Source organism: Gymnoscopelus microlampas (genome assembly GCF_963454915.1).
Source record: "Gymnoscopelus microlampas genome assembly, chromosome: 14".
Taxonomy (NCBI): domain Eukaryota; kingdom Metazoa; phylum Chordata; class Actinopteri; order Myctophiformes; family Myctophidae; genus Gymnoscopelus; species Gymnoscopelus microlampas.
In genome coordinates, this window is record NC_139951.1 from 12,380,226 (window position 1) to 12,398,081 (window position 17,856).

The 17,856-nt window shown below is 40.2% G+C and overlaps 1 protein-coding gene across 2 annotated transcripts in view; it reads left to right on the top strand.

Moving 5' to 3' along the window:
• Positions 1 to 17,856, top strand: part of LOC311060678 (NACHT, LRR and PYD domains-containing protein 3-like) — a 32,201-nt gene that overhangs the window by 8,937 nt on the left and 5,408 nt on the right. For both annotated transcript variants that reach the window (XM_084078956.1, XM_084078955.1), the window contains exons 2-7: positions 7,457 to 7,594; positions 12,350 to 12,398; positions 12,643 to 12,891; positions 14,163 to 15,954; positions 16,056 to 16,229; positions 17,510 to 17,680. In XM_084078956.1, coding sequence (XP_083935082.1) covers positions 7,505 to 7,594; positions 12,350 to 12,398; positions 12,643 to 12,891; positions 14,163 to 15,954; positions 16,056 to 16,229; positions 17,510 to 17,680 — 2,525 coding nt within the window. In that variant the 5' untranslated portion in view covers positions 7,457 to 7,504. The remainder of the gene's footprint in view (positions 1 to 7,456; positions 7,595 to 12,349; positions 12,399 to 12,642; positions 12,892 to 14,162; positions 15,955 to 16,055; positions 16,230 to 17,509; positions 17,681 to 17,856) is intronic.

A 17,856-nucleotide genomic window follows, 5' to 3' on the forward strand; every position in this document is an offset into this window, starting at 1 on the left:
CTTCTTTGTTGGTCAAGCGTCCCCAAAACCTTCTTGCTGCCTGAATTTTTATGTTCCCTTTCCAGTTTTTTTATACCATTTTCCAATTGTACTTGTTTTTTCTCTCTTTCCTTTTTTAGGCCAGAAGAAATGGCTATTATCCTACCTCTTATTACCACCTTCGCCGCCCCCCACAAAATGGACGGGGAGACTTCCCCATTATCATTTAGTTCCAAGTAGTTTTGTATTTCCTCTTTAATTTTTTGAACCACCTCTGGATTGTTCAATAAAGAAACATTAAGTCTCCAATATCTGGGGCGTGTACCTGAGTCCACATTCACCGACATCACCACTGGGCTGTGGTCTGAGATAGTTATGGGTTCAATATGGCAGCTCGTTACTTTATGTGCATCCTGTTTAGAGACACAAAACATGTCTATACGGGAGTGACTACCATGTACCCTGGAAAAGAAAGTAAAATCCCTTTCCCTAGGATGTTTCAGTCGCCAGATGTCTACTAACCCCAATTCCTCAATCATGCCACACAAAGCTGTTGTTTTTAGTGATTTTGGGCTGACCACGGATGGCTTCTTATCAGTCTGCTGATTCACAACTGCGTTGTAGTCGCCTCCCGAAATTTTCATTCCTTTCGCATTATCAGCTAACAGTGACGCAACCTCCCTGAAGAAGCTGGGGTCTTCTTCGTTTGGGGCATATAAATTCAAAATAGTCAGATATATGTCCCCTATTGTACCAACCACCAAAATAACCCGACCTTTCTTATCATCATATATTTTTTCTGGTACAAAACACACCGCCTTATGACACAATATCACCACTCCCCTTTTTTTGCCTTTATCATATGATGCACTAAAGACCTGTCCAACCCATTCCCTTTTTAGTTTTTGGTGTTCTTTGTCATCTAAATGTGTCTCCTGTAGCAACGCTATTGAACAATTTAGTCTCTTCAGCTGACTAATAATTTTCTTTCTTTTTATGGGGTTATTAATCCCTTTTACATTGTACGTAATAAAATTCAAATCACTCATGTTTTGTCTTATTCAACCTAATTGACACCCTGGTATACTCTACATATTCCCCTACATATCCGACCATCTTGCGTTGCCATGCATAAAAAAAATAAGGTTAGTTCCAAGTATCTGTCCTGTCTTTAAAAGTTTGCCGAAAAACATAAAACAAAAACACCAAACATAGAGGTAATAGAAGGCCTCACAAAAACCCATAGGACGCTCCTTCCAAAAACCTAAAACACACAACAAAAACCACCCAAAGAGCGTCCTGGGCAGAGGGCTGTCACCCCCTGAAAAGGTTGCACAAAGTGCAGATGCAACGGAACTCCACCCGATGTCCTCCTCGTCTCGTTGCTTAGTTTGCATTACTCTTAGAGCATGCTTCCACCCTCCCCTCCCACCATAGCCCCTTCAGATCAAGTGTAAATTAGGAGAAAAGAGGAACGCACTACTCCCTCCCACCCCCTCCCCCCTCCCTGTGGAAGGGACAACCCTAGCAGGCTCCAAATTCAACTAAATATATAGGTCCCCACCCCCTCCTCCTTTTACCCGGCAGGTATAGAGATGATAAGATATATAAGAATAAAAATAATAAAATAGCTTCAAAGCCATGCTTCGGTATGAGCACTCCCTCATCTGTCTCCCCTTATGAACAAACTATAAATTGAAAGTTAGGAAAGAGAGAGAAAAAAATAAAATAATAATAATAATAATATTAAATAGCCCCCCAGACCCCACCATCCGCATGACTGGTAAGGTTCCAGCCGAGAAAGGCGGACCGGAGGGCCCACAACGCACCAGGCCACGACACGCCATGGGCCCCCCGATCAACCACCCCCCACACCATAGTACAAAACAAAAAAGATACCCGCACTGGACCCCATGTGACTCCAGTAACCCATATGGGGTCTGAATGGGCCCTCTCCCTTCAAACCCTTCCCCACTTGTACAAACTATAGAAGTGATCAATTATCGAAATAAAGAAAGTAAAATAGCCTCGAAGCCACGCTGAAATATATTCACCCCCTCACCTTTAACTTTAACACTACTAACACTATCAATACTCAATACCAGCAACATTCTTAGCGATGCCACACTGTTTCTTCAGGTACAGTACTTTCTAGTTTATTATGTCATCTAGAATACTAGTTTAAGTCCAGTTGTTATTTATTTATTATGTCATCTAGAAGACTAGTCTATGTCCAGTTGTTATTTATTTATTATGTCATCTAGAAGACTAGTCTATGTCCAGTTGTTATTTATTTATTATGTCATTTAGAAGACTACAGTTGTTATTTATTTATTATGTCATCTAGTCTAGAGGACTAGTCTATGTCCAGTTGTTATTTATTTATTATGTCATCTAGAAGACTAGTCTATGTCCAGTTGTTATTTATTTATTATGTCATCTAGAAAACTAGTCTATATCCAGTTTTACATTGTAGACATGTTCTCTTTATGGAGGTTTATAAGGAGGGGAGGGACAGACATGCAGGCAGGCAGACAGGCAGGCAGACGGACGGGCGGGGCGGACGGACGGCCGACCGGACGGACGAGCAGGCAGACAGACGAGCAGACAGACAAGAAGGCAGATGAGCAGACAGACAGACAGGCAGGCAGACGAGCAGACAGACAGACAGACAGACAGACAGACAGACAGACAGGCAGGCAGGCAGGCAGGCAGGCAGGCAGGCAGGCAGACTGACTGACTGACTGCTGACTGTGAGGTTCAATTCCTAAAGGTCTCACAGGCAATTTTATTACCTGTGTAGGCCCCATAAAGAGAAGAATGCATTCGCCATCTGTTTTGAATAAGGGGTGTCATGTTTTGCAATTAATTAAGTTTACCTAGACTAAAGGTAAAACCATTTCTTAATTCCATTTAAGGATGTGTTTTCACTATAATTTATAATTATAAGTTATAGGCCATGACGGAGGCGCGCCGACTCAGCAGATCTTGAGGCTGAGGAGACGCGCCCGAGCGCCTCCAGGCGCGAGTGCCCGCGTCGACCAGCCGATGGGCTGCTAGTCGACTCAGCGCCGTCCGAGTTAGTATGTACCGATAGGGACAGAATCGTAAATATTTTTGGTGCGGACTGCGTTTGCTCCACTGACTGCGTTTATCCCAACTCCCACTCAAAGTGGCTCCTGGCCAACTGCCTGGATGAGGCAGACTTATTTTTTGTAAAAGCTTTGTGCTTTCTATTAGACTGTGCAGGGCAGAGGCGTCTAATCTCTGAGTCAGGGTAACCGCATACCCTCGGATTAAAACTATTTCCTAATTCCATTTAAGGATGTGTTTACACTATATTTTAGGACTATGGGGTAGATACTGAAGGGATACAGTTTTGGAAACAAGTTAGCATATTCACAGTTCTGATGTTCACACCTCCAATTTGGAAGACAATTAGCTCCCTGTTGATGGTCCAAATGTTGATGGCTCTTGGTATCAATGTGCCTTCATTGATATTCTCATTAGCTCAACAATGAGATCTCCCCCTCAACTCTGTGGTTGATGTAGGTGATCAACTCTATTGTTTAGTTTAGTAAGAATATGTGGATAGTTTCAGTTATTTTGGGCAGTTTAGAAGTTTAGGCCTCCTATTTTGTGTTAAATCTTGTAATCCATTCTTTTTCATGGAATCTTCTCATGCCCAATTGTCCAGCGGTCATTATATTCCAGGCCGCATACTTTTAAAGCCTCAATCCCATGTGTCATAAAGTGTTGAACAATTAATAAATGGGTATCTTTTTCATTATTAATGGTGTACCTGTGTTGGCTTATTCTAATTGCTATGGAGTTGCTTGTCTCTCCTACATACTGTAATCCACACACTTGGCAAGTAATCAGATAAATGCAATTTCTGGTGTTGTATGTGATGTTCTGTCTTAGGCTAATAATGTTTTTGTTTGTCCTGTTTTTAACCGTTTGTTTCGGGCTAAAGTAGTTAGGCCTTGCCCGTGCTACTTGGTTCCATGGCTTCAATTTGCTGTGGATCAAGTAGTCTTTCAGATTTTTGTTTTTCCTATAGGCCGAAATTATCTTAAAGTTCTGTAGGAGGTTTCCTCCCCTGTTTTCAAAATTTCTTTTGATGGCTCTGTTTGCCAATAGACTTTGGCTAGAAAATGTGGTTACTAAGGCTAGTGTGGGTTTCTCATTTCTTACTTTCACTTCCGGGAATGTGTTGTGTGATTTCCTGAGGAATGTTCTTGTATATCCACGTTTCCTTAATGCTGTGAATAGAGTTTTGCAGGCATTTTCAAAATCTGCTTTTTGTGTGCAGATTCTCTTGAAACGTAGGAGTTGTGACTTGACTATTCCTGCGAAACAATGGGTTGGATGGAAGGATGTCTTGTGGAGCAGTGCATGTGTATCAGTCTCCTTAAAGAACACCTTTAAGTCCAGTTTGCCGGTGGTGTTGAAATCTTTCCCTTTGAAGACTGTGACATCCAAGAAGTCAATGTGTTCTTTGTTTGTGACATATTTCACTGTTATTGAGGCATGATGTGTGTTTAAGACTTGTATGAATTGCTCAAATTCCTCTGCGGAGTGCTCAAATACTCCAAAAATATCATCTAGAAACCTAAAATAATGTGTGGGTTTGAATCTGCACTTTTTAAGTGCTGTTTCTTCCCATAAAGCCAAATAGATACTATTTGCGTATGATGGCGCGAATTTCTTTCCCATGGCTGTTCCACTGATTTGAAGGAAGGCTTTCCCATCAAATGAAAAATCGTTAATTCCAATAATTCTGCGTCTGGTCTTTGTCTGTCAGGATACTTTTTAAAGATATCTCTGATTGCTTTCAATCCCGCTACTGTATTTATATTGGTGTACAAGCTATCAACATCTATTGAAAACAAGAAGGCACCCTGAGGAACCGTGATGTTTTTTATTTTGTCAATAAAGTCATATGTATCCTTAATATAGCTTGGGTGTTTTACAGATAGTGGGTTTAAGTAGAATTCAATAAATTCTGCTGTGGCATATGTTTCTGAGTTACAATCCGAGACAATTGGGCGTGCCGGTGGAATTTCATAAGGAATAGTCCAGCTGTTTGGGTCCTTGTGGATTTTGGGTAAAAGATAAAGGACTCTAGCCCTCGGGGAATTTTCGCCCCGTAGGTATTTTTCTTGTTTATGGTCTATAAACTTTTTCTCCCTTAATTTTGTAATGATTTCCCCCACTTATTGCTGTTTGTTCAAAAATGGGTGCCTCCAATTCCACATAGTGATTTGAGTTATTCAACTGTCTTAAACCCTCAAAAACATATTGTTGTCTGTCCAGAATGACTATACGACTCCCTTTGTCTGCAGGCTTAATTACAATGTCCTGGTTGTTAGCTAATGATCTTAGAGCTCTCACCTGATCTGTTGTGATGTTATTCTTTTCTTTTAGGTGTCCTGGTACATTTTGTACTGTGGCTCTGTCCATCTGGATCAATTGTTTTAGGTTGTCCGGTAGTTTGTCATTGTCTGGTTCCCAGTATGATGGAAGATGGAAGCGCGGAATTTCCGTGTCGTTTCCAGCTCCAAAATGTGTGGCTAATTTGAGTCTGCGATGGTATTTCGACACATCTCTTCTCAAGTTTTGTGATTTTTGCTTGTAGAGGTCCAGGGTGGGGACGAATGACAAACCTTTTTCCAGAAGTGTTTTCTGGTGTTCGTTTGGTTGGAAATAATGAGACAGATCGATTATATCCGACTCCATAAGGCCCTGCCGGTTTGAGCTGTCGGGCCGTATTAGTTTAAAGAGTTTATCCAATGCTGTAACATGGCTTTGGCTGTGTCCTTGATCCAGTGGACGTTTTCTTCGTCTGTTTTGAAGCTGGTTGCAGGCAACTTTGGGAGGTGGGGCTCTTTCTTTATTTCCTCATTTATGCTCGTCAGCATATCCTTGTGGTCAGTTCTTAGGCCTTCTGAGTAGTTGATTAGTGCTATGCGTCTCTCTGCTTTGGGGAATTTTTCTTTGGCTATTTTGACTGACTGACTGACTGACTGACTGACTGCTGACTGTGAGGTTCAATTCATGAAGGTCTCACAGGCAATTTTATTACCTGTGTAGGCCCTATAAAGAGAAGAATGCATTCGCCATCTGTTTTGAATAAGGGATGTCATGTTTTGCAAATAATTAAGTTTACCTAGACTAAAGGTAAAACCATTTCCTAATTCCATTAAGGATGTGTTTTCCCTATAATTTATAATTATAAGTTATGGGCCATGACGGAGGCGCGCCGACTCAGCAGACCTTAAGGCTGAGGAGACGCGCCCTCGCGCCTCCAGGCGCGAGTGCCCGCGTCGACCAGCCGCTGGGCTGCTAGTCGACTCAGCGCCGTCCGAGTTATGTACCGATAGGGACAGAATCGTAAATATTATTGGTGCGGACTGCGTTTGCTCCACTGACTGCGTTTATCCCAACTACCACTCAAGGTGGCTCCTGGCCAACTGCCTGGATGAGGCAGACTTATTTTCTAAAGCTTTGTGCTTTCTATTAGACTGTGCAGGGCAGAGGCGTCTAATCTCTGAGTCAGGGTGACCGCATACCCTCGGGTTAAAACTATTTCCTAATTCCATTTAAGGATGTGTTTACACTATATTTTTTAGGACTATGGGGTAGATACTGAAGAGACTGACTGACTGACTGACGGACAGACAATTTTGCTTCAACGTTAACCACTTAAGCCCTATTAAAAATTCTTTAAAACAAATCTACAAGCTCACAACATGTCGCATTGTGACACTTTGTAAGCTGGTAGATCGGCCATTTTCTTTTTATGTTTAATGATTTAATGTTTTTGAAAACATTTTTTCAACCATGATGTCATGCCAACAATAGGGAGTCCAGGGTGAAAGTGTCGACTAAGCCTATGAAGCTGATTAAACAATGTTCAAGTGGCATTTCTTCCTCGGCCTAGTGAGAATGTGATTGCAAAACTTCACGAAAATCACACGCTACGTTCATTATTTGAGGCACTCATGCAAACTTTGGAAGCCAATCTTAGCCAATCAGGATGGAATATGAATCAGGAATCAGGAATCTGAAAGACCAGTTTTGTTTAATGACTATAGAGATACTGTGTACCGTTTGCGTGATGTTTGGACACAATCTGTAGGAGTACTGTCAAAAAATGTGGTTAGCAAAAAACGGCCTCCTGGTGGCGCTATAACAGCCCCATGTGAAACAATTTGGGGCAGAGGTTCTGCTCTGGCATCCAGGGAGTGTGTGTGCACAGTTTCGCTGCGATCAAGCGAACGGTGCCGGAGATTAGCTGTTCAAATACATCCCCATGGCGGAGACAATAATAGATGTATTATTCACTCAGAGTTAAAGTGACAGAGATAATTTTATCATACAGGTTGTTTATTAATATGATTTTATCATACAGATTGTTCATTAATAAGATTTTATCATACAGGTTGGTCATTAATATGATTTTATCATACAGGTTGTTTACCTGCTGTTCCTCCAGTCCACCTTATTAATAAAACACAGAATGGCCGACCAGACACCTTCCCCTTCAGCTCCACCTTCACCTTCACCTTCAGCTCCACCTCCAGCTCCACCTTCAGCTCCAGACACCCAGGTAGGCTACATGCTTTATATTGTAAATTCTTTACTTACAGCTTTAACATAATCTTATAATTATAGCTGTATGGATTTGAGTGAAGTGGTTTCAAAGTGTAAACAAGTTTCCATAAATGGTGTAGTAAACTTAAAATAATAATAAAAATAAATAAATTAAATAAATAAATAAATAATAATAATAATACAAATAAAATAAAATAATTGAAACTTCACCGTAGGTCACAGAGAGCTGAAATAATTTCAGCTCATCCACTGATTGAGTGACAAACGTGCCTCACTTCGGTCGGTTCATAAGTCTATCACTCTATAATAAATTAACTCTATAAAATATATACAATACATTAACATGTACAGGCTATAATAAATAAACTCTTTAACATATATGGGTCAAAGACAAGACGTGCAAATTTGTTGTCCGGAGGCCATCAAAAAGACAGAAAAACACAAAAATGTATAAATATAATATTAAATAACTCAACTCATACCCTTCTTTTGACCTAGACATATTTGTTCTGCAAACTATAAATGTGAGCGTAACAGATGTAAAATAAAAAAAAGGCAAAAAAGGCATCGCTATAAGCGACTTTGGGCTTATTTTGGGCTTTTATTTTTCTGTGGACTTTTTAAGCAATACATCTGTGTAAATGAAGCATGCACATTTTGAACATCTTATTCTGTTATTATGCATAGTTTTTTATAACTGAAAAATAGGTAAAATAAAAAGAATAGTGTTTCATAGGGCCATAATTGTTATTGCTGCAGGAATCACATTTATGTTCATGGGCTGTAGTGATATGTGTCATTCAGGGAGACAAGATAGTCATTCAGTGTAATACCAGTATTTATATTCAAATACAATAACTTGTTTTGTTGACTGGATGGACAAAAACAAATCTCAAATGATGAAGTAAACAATATTTTCATAGCTTTTTGTGTGTAAGGGAGGACCTTTTTGTAAAAAAAAAACTTCAACAACTTGTGTGTTGTACCAATGATACATCAAATATGTGGTATTCAAAATAACATAATGTAAATTTGTCATAATTAATAACATTTCTGACAGTATAAGCATTGATATACAATATTGTGATTGTGAAGGAAAAAAAAGGGCACAATGTTATTTGATTTGATTTAAACACTTAGAGTTATATCACACTGAATGACAATTGTATGGGGTCAATTTATATAAATGACAATAACATATAATTACTGTCTTTATTCATGAGTATAAATTATTAGGGAATAGGTGAAGGTGACACTCCAATAAACATAAAAATCTAGGTATCAAAAAATTCAAACAGCAATTACAATTCCCTAAAATAGAAAACCTTATACGTCTTTGACCCACATACAACACATTAACATGTACAGGTTATCATACTATAATTCTAGTAAGGGCGTAGTGGTGAGTACGGTGGTGAGTACGGTGGTGAGTACGTGAAGATACCCGGTTCTCCTCAGTGGCTGGAGCAATTGCTCTGATTTTGCACACAGCCACTGACCATTACCATCTGAACTTAACTGTGAAGCCCGTTTTTCAATTTCACCAAATCTCAGCTTCTTATTAGCGTTTTTGTGTCAAACACTGTCGCCATGGTTACGGGGCTGCCCAGCTATGGGACGAACTGCCTCCCGGGTTGCCAGATCATGTGCGCATATCCCCCCACGGATGCGTCGACCGGGTATGGTCTAGTACTAAATAAACTCTATAAATATATACAATACATTACCATGTACATGTAACCGGTGTAGTCTTTATCTCTGCGTTGTGTTGAATGGATAAGACAGACCCAGAACTGTCTTTGGAGACAATCTCCATTTATTCTGACAAGACACAACATATAACAAGTCTCCAGGTTAGTTCGGTTTGTAGTGCAAGAACTCCTCTCTCGTTCCAACACGGAAATACACAAGCAATATGACATTGATAATATAATACAACATACCTGACAAGAAACAACATATAACACTCCAGGTTAGTTTGGTTTGTAGTGCAAGAACTCCTCTCTAAACAAAGCCAAACTAGAAAAAGTGCTCCTCAGAGCACAGGTCTCCGCCATGTCAGCTATGTTATTGTGGCCTCCTGGTGGCGCTATAACAGGCAAATTTGAAAAGGGTTGCATTTCTTCCTCGGCCTAGTGGGAATACACGTGCGAAATTTCACGGAAAACGCAAGCTGCGTTCATGATTTGAGGCATTTTGTTCAAAAAGGACCAAGTGCACTTTTTAGATCCTCAAATGATTTCTCACAGGCAGGGGTCCAATCCTGGGGCGTAAGCCTAAAGAAGGTCCCAGCTCTCCGGCGGCCACCGGCACCCTTAACCTTTCTCTTCTGACCTGACGTTAGAGAGTAGAGGGGCTTTGCAACAGAAGAGCAACCTGAGATGTAATGCTGGTAGAACAGGGCGTGAGAGAGGACGTCCACCTTCTCCTAGTCGACGGACACACCACTGCTGTCCACCACGTGTCCCAAGAACTTCACTGATCTACGGACAAAGTGACATTTCTTCTGCGACAGCTTTAGGTTGTTGGCCCTGAGACGTGAGAAGACCACCTCAAGCCATTTCAGGGATCCTTCCTCAAAGAGGCAAAGACCGTTCATCCATCCGTTCGTACAGTCATCCAGATAGCAGAGGAGGCTGGAAAAGTTCAGATCGCCGAAGATGCTGAGCATCATCCGCATAAAGGATGCCGGAGAGTTGCACAGGCCTTGAGGGAGCCTGTTGTACTCATACAGGCCTAAAGGTGTTGTAAAGGCTGTGTACCGCCTATCGGACTCATGGAGGGGAACGTTGTAAAACCCCGACGTCAGATCCATGGTGTTGAAGAAGGCGTTACCACCAAGGGCGGCTAGACAGTCCGCCTGATGGGGCAGTGGGTGGGCATCCTTCACGGTCTTGTCGTTGAGCCAGCGGAAGTCTGTGCAGATCCTCAAGTCCCCTGATTTCTTCCAGACCATGCAGACCATGCAGGAATGCCTACTGAGTGTCAAAAAAATACTTTCTGGCCTTGACAGCCCATGCATCCAAACAGAAAAGTCATATCTGATTGCATTAAACAACATTAAACAATGTTAAACTCATTTTGCATGTTTCTTTGCCACTCGATTTGCCACTCGATGTGCCATTCACTTTAAGCATGCGCATATCCTCTATGGTGGGTTAATCATTGACTGGTCATTATATCACTCAAAATCAGCCGGGCCCACTGACCCACCCCTCCAATGATCAACAGTGTCTCCCCCTGACATGACAATTAAATGGAATATTGTGCAACAGTAAAAAAAAACACACTCTGAAAGTCAATGTTAGACCACATAAACCCTCAGATAAACACACTTGAAATAAGCATGAGGAATTTGCATCAAAACAATAGTGTACTTTTCGCTCTCTTTTTTTTTTCCCACGTTTTTTTTTTATGTCAGCAACTGGCATGAAAAACAATAGTTTGTAGATCAAACATCAATCAGTCCATGGAAGTAAGCAGAAAAAAAACTCCACAATGAACTCTATTAACCCCACAAAAAGAAGGACAGAAGGAGGCGACTAGCTGTGACCACTAATGCACTATGTATTCTTATACACATGAACCATGGAGAATTAAGTCAGGTAGAAGCACTTATTTGAATCACATTTTGTGTAATTATATAACACTTATTAACACTATTACATACAGGCTATAATAAATAAACTCTATAAATATATACAATACATTAACATGTACAGGCTATGTAAACTCTGTAAATATATACAATCCATTAACATGTACAGGCTATACTAAATAAACTCTATAAATATATACAGCCATTAACATGTACAGGCTATAATAAATAAACTCTATAAATATATACAATACATTAACATGTACAGGCTATAATAAATAAACTCTACAAATATATACAATACATTAACATGTACAGACTATAATAAATAAACTCTATAAATATATACAATACTTAATAAATAAATACTTAAAAAAAGCCAGAGCCGTTGCGCCATGGTTATTAAATATATTTTATTTTGTCAAAGGGCGTAGTTGTTCATGTCAATAACAGAGCCTTTAATCCATTACTACATTAGGTTTTAATTAATTTAAATGGTTATTAAATGTATTTATTTTGTCAAAGGGCTTAGTCGTTCATGTCAATAACATACCTAAAAGTCCTACTGTAACACTGAAGAAAGAGCAAATATTATACTTTTACACCTTTACTACAATTATTTGAAAAATGTAGTTACTAGTTATATACTTTGTAGATTTGTACACATTGTGAGCTTTTGGACCTGCTATTTTCAACATCTTCATAATGAGTACTATGACTTTTAGTACTTAAGTATAATATACTTAAGTAATATCAAAATATTATTTTGATGCCAATACCTTTACTCAAGTAAACTTTGAATTTTGGACTTTTACTTGTAACAGAGTATGTCTACATTGTGGTGTTGATACTTTTACTGAAGTAATAAATGTGAATACTTCCTCCATCATTGAATAATTATGATGCTATGATATGATATACAGTAGTTTGGGGGTATTTGGTATGTGACGTCACTTTAGCAAGGTACTCGTACCTACACTTTAAACCAGGCTCTAAGAAATATTATATTGATAAGAAATGTGTATTTAGTACTTATTTATAAACATCTAGTTGATAAATAAGGGTGGTGGGTTTGTGGCTGAAAAGCACTACTGTTATGTTGTTTAATAGCGCTCAGTCATATGATTTACATAACATGAATTGGTACAACAGGATGCTGATGATGGCTCGACTTCAGAAAACTTCAGTGATGCAGAAAAAGGTGAGTTTTTTTCTGTTCTTGTTACAGTTCAATGCTTAAGGTAATAAGTACGTTGTTAGCTGGTGCTACATTTTGTTTGCTTAGGTGTACATCTTCAATATCATATTTTAAAACTATAAATGTACCAGTTGTTACACTACTATTTATGTGGGGGTGTACAGATGAGAGCTTTATTTACTATTCATATAATGACATTATTTTCTGTGACGTATTTATCTCAACCACTCTTTTTTCCTCTTGCAAGCTGCACAGTTTGTGACGCAGAACAGGGCAAAGTTCATTCAAGACACCACCACAGTCATGGCTATAGTAGACAGTCTAGGAACCACCATGGTTCATCGTGAGATTTATCAAAAGATTCAAGCTGAGAAGACACCTATCGACCAAATGAGGATGCTGTATACAACGTTGCTAGATCCAGGTGCAACAGTCGTCAGAGCAGCATTTTATGATGCCCTTAAACAACACCAACCCCACCTGTTGAAGAGCATTGGTAATATCAGATGTAGTATTAAATACTATTTTTAAAGTTTTTTTTATTTTATTTTGTATGACTTAAAATGACAGATGAGGAGCTCAATAAATTAACTAAAACTAAAAGTGGGAAACCACTAGAACTCCAGAACAAATACTGACTTACTCACATGTGACGGCATTTAACAAACTGGCAATGAACAGTAAATACAGGGGAGTTTAATGAGACAGGGACTAACAGGACACAGGTGAGCACTAAGGACAATTAACATGATTGGCTGGGGCTAAACAAGACACAGGTGAACATTTTCAAACTACAGTCACATTAAATTACCTCTGTTGTGAGACAAGACAGGTAGCAGCAACAGAGGAACACAGGAAACACAACTATATCACTACAAAACAAAAGGAACACAGCAGTAAACAAAAATGAATTTCACCCATTGTTTTACACCTGTAAACCTGTGATGAGGCAATATAGTTGATTCTGATTTTAAACCCTAATACAACGCAAAAGATAAAATATCACTACAAAATAACACAAGAGACAGGTCATGACAATAAAACATGCTGGTGTTTAGACGCTAACTTTAGTCAACAGTCAGTATTAGAAATGTTATTCCATAATCTAATCATTTTATTGCACAGCCCTGTACTTAAAATGTAGTTTGTTAGAGTCAGACATTAAGGCTAAAAGGATAACACAAAAAAGTCCTTGGGACTTGTTTCCATTGTGGTCCTATGTATTCAATTCATCAACATAGCATAATAGATTAACAAACACAAACACTACATGTACAAAGGAGAAAAGGTGGTAGTGAATGACACCTCCTTTCAATGGAAATGTACATTTACTTCCCCAGTGAAAACTGTCCCATACTGTAGTTCACCAGCTACAGCAACACACACATGATCTGTTGAAAACATCACTTGACTGCAATTTGTAACTGGTCTTAGAAAAGTCTTCTAAGCTTAACCCCAGAAATGATGCCCCCCCCAACTGTTTACTGTACATACACATTAATTGCTTCTAGTGTTGCTGACTGTTAATAATTGTATGTATTGTATGTCTTTGAATGTCTTGATGAATTGATTACGCAGGACCACAATGGAAACAAGTCCCTACGACATGTTGTGTTATCCGTTTAACCATCATTGTAAAATCTTACCACTGTACTATTTGCAAACTGTTGCAAAGTATTACATCAATCAATCAAAAATCCTCTTTCAACTATAGAAGACCACATTTACCATTACATTACTTTTGTCATCTGTTCTCTGGTCATTTAGAAACTCTTACTCCTCAACTCAAGATGAATCTGAAGACGAGGTTTCAGCCTTTCTTTGGCTGGAAACTAAACGAGGAAGAGCAAGGAAGCCCAACACCTCTGAAAGAGATTTTCACAGAGATCTACATCACAACGGGAGGGAGTGACGTGGTCAATAATGAACATGAGGTCAGACAGATTGAAGCCGTGTCCAGGAAATCAATCACACAAGAAACACCGATCAAATCTGAAGACTTCTTTAAACCTTTACCTCCAGACAATAAGCCAATCAGAACAGTGATGACAAAGGGAGTGGCTGGCATTGGGAAATCAGTCCTCGTTCAGAAGTGTGGTTTGGACTGGGCAGAAGACAAAGCCAACCAGAGTACTCACTTCATGTTTCCATTCACATTCCGTGAGCTAAATTCTATGAAGAAGAATTACAGCTTGGAACAACTTATTCATGGATGCTTTGTTGAAACCGAGGGCGTACCAATCAGCAACTTCAACAATCCCAATACGGTGTTCATCTTTGATGGATTAGATGAGTGTAGGGGATTAGATGAGTGTAGGCCTCCTCTAGACTTTGAGAACAATGAGATCATAACTGTCACAACGCCAACCACGGTGGCTCAGCTGGTCACAAACCTCATCAAGGGCAAGCTGCTTCCCTTTGCTCGCATCTGGATAACCACTCGACCTGCAGCAGCCAATCAGATCCCTTCTGAGTATGTTGACAGGGTGACAGAGGTGAGAGGATTCACTGACCCCCAGAAGGAGGAGTTCTTCATCAACCGATTCAGTGATGAGAACGAGGCCACAACAATCATCTCACACATGAAGACATCACAAAGCCTCCACATCATGTGTCACATCCCAGTCTTCTGTTGGATCATTGCTGCAGTTCTGGAGAACCTGTTGAGAATCAAGGAGAAAGTAGCGCTGCCAAAGACCCTGGCTGCGATGTTCATCCACTTCATACTGGTCCATTCCAAACAGAAGAAGGCTAAGTATCATAACGAAGCTCAGGCACTTTTTGACTTGAACCAAGATCAGGCCATTCTGTCACTGGGAAAACTGGCCTTTGAACACCTGAAGAAAGGAAACCTTATCTTCTATGAAAAAGACCTGACAGAGTGTGGCATTGCTATCAAAGATGCAGTGTACTCAGGAATGTTCACACAGTTCTTTAAAGAGGAGCATGGGTTGCACACGGACAAGGTGTTCTGCTTTGTCCATCTGAGTGTTCAGGAGTTTCTGGCTGCTCTTTATGTATTTTACTCATTCATCAACACTGGTGTCAACCTACTGCCACATTCCTTCAAATGGTCCAAGCCCTTCACAAATAAGGAAACTTGCTTCTACCAGAGTGCCGTTGACAATGCCTTAGAGAGTCCAAATGGACACCTGGACTTGTTCCTCCGTTTTCTGCTGGGCCTCTCACTGGAGACCAACCAGATGCTGTTAGGGAGACTGCTTCCTATGAAGACACGAAACATGTCGCAGACCAATCAGAAGACAATTAAGTACATCAAGGAGAAGATCGGGAATAATCCATCTCAAGAGAAAATCATCAACCTGTTCCACTGTCTGAATGAGCTGAATGATCATTCTCTAGTTGAGGAGATCCAACAGTACCTGAACTCAGGAAGTCTCTCCACAGACCAACTCTCTCCTGCTCAGTGGTCAGCTCTGGTCTTCATCTTGCTGTCATCAGGAAAGGAGCGGGAACTGTTTGACCTGAAGAAATACTCTGCTTCAGAGGAGGCTCTCCTGAGGCTGCTGCCAGTGGTCAAATCCTCAAACAGAGCTCTGTAGGTGAACTTATAACTGCACAAATGTTATATCTTTATGTCATCTTATGTTATAGGCAATAACATACAAACATTTCTTATAATCACAATTGTTTCTTCAGGCTGAGCGGCTGTAACCTCACAGAGAGATGTTGTGAGGAGTTATCATCAGTTCTCATCTCCAGCTTCTCCAATTTGACAGAACTGGATCTAAGCAAAAATTATCTTCAGGATTCCGGAGCAGACCAGCTCTCTATTGCACTGGGGAGTCCACACTGTAAACTGAAGACACTCAGGTCAGCATTCATGAACCTTTTAAACAGAAGAACATTTATACCGTGGCTTAAATAAACATGGAGTTTACCTGATTAATTGATTTATATTTAATTAGGAGGAGACAGAATGTGGAATGCAAATATCAGAGGATATACAAATCCCTTAAACACTTGTATTCAAATTTAGAGGTCTTTTCAGGTTATCAAAACATTAGAACATGTATTAAACTAGAGAATGAAACAAGGAATATCGTCTTTTATGTCTCGCCCCCCAATGATGGGGTGAGTTCACGTTATGGGACATAAATGTGGGACAGCTATTCTTTTTTTAATAATGTCAGCAAAATCAGTCAATATCCTGAAGTGATCTTGGCTTGTAGCTATAACACTTAACTTATTAGAATTGAACATACATAAACTATAATAATGAATCAGTCAACATCTATTCATGTGAGCAATGTTTTATTTTCCTACAATAATTTCAGTTCTCTAAAATCATTGCCATCAGTCTGTCAGTCTAGATAGACAGTTTTAGGTATTAGAAGTTTGTGCTACCCGGCCCTCACATCTAGAGTTCGGCCCGCTATGCGGCCCTCACACCTACGTCGCACCACCAATCCAATTGATCTCTGTATCTGTCAGTCCATGTCCCTTTTATGCCCATATAAGGAGATGTCTGTATCTGTCAGTTCTCATCCCTTCTATGCCCATATATGGAGATCCCCGATGTCATCTGTATATGCCCCCTGTATATGTCATCAGGGGCATGCCCCCTTTTGTGCCCAAATATAGAGCTGAGTGATTTGTTTGCGCCTTTTGCCACAACGACACATTGAGGTTAGACAACACACTCCATATTTGAAAGTAAGGGAGACATTTTCAAAAATGTGTTTTTTATGTTTGGTTCTCTACATTTCCTTTCTCGATGTGTAGTGGCGTGAAAGTCAAAATGTAACACTCTGTGTGTGTGTGTGTGTGTGTGTGTGTGTGTGTGTGTGTGTGTGTGTGTGTGTGTGTGTGTGTGTGTGTGCCTGCCTGCCTGCCTGCCTGCCTGCCTGCCTGCCTGCCTGCCTGCGTGCGTGCGTGCGTGCGTGTGTGTGTGCGCGTGCCTGCCTGTGTGTGTGCATGCCTTTGTGTGTGTGCGTGTGCGTGTGCATGTGCGTGTGCGTGCATGTGCGTGTGCGTGTGCGTGTGCGTGTGCGTGTGCGTGTGCGTGTGCGTGTGTGTGTGTGTGTGTGAGAGATAGATATTGTATTATGAAATCTAATTAATACATGCTAATGCCACTAATGTTTCTTCAGGCTGAGAGGCTGTAACCTTTCAGAGAGTTGCTGTCAGGAGTTATCTTCAGCTCTTAGCTCCAAATCTAATCTGAGAGTGTTGGACCTGACAAACAATGACCTGCTGGATTCTGGCATAAACCAGCTGGCTGTAGGACTGGGGAGTCCACACTGCCTTCTAGAGACTCTCAAGTCAGTATGCCTGAAATTGTGTTCGACTGTGTTACAATTAAACAAAATGTGTTTCTAAATATAACTGAACAGAATGTAACATTGTAAAACTTCTCACTGTGTGTGTGTGTGTGTGTGTGTGTGTGTGTGTGTGTGTGTGTGTGTGTGTGTGTGTGTGTGTGTGTGTGTGTGTGTGT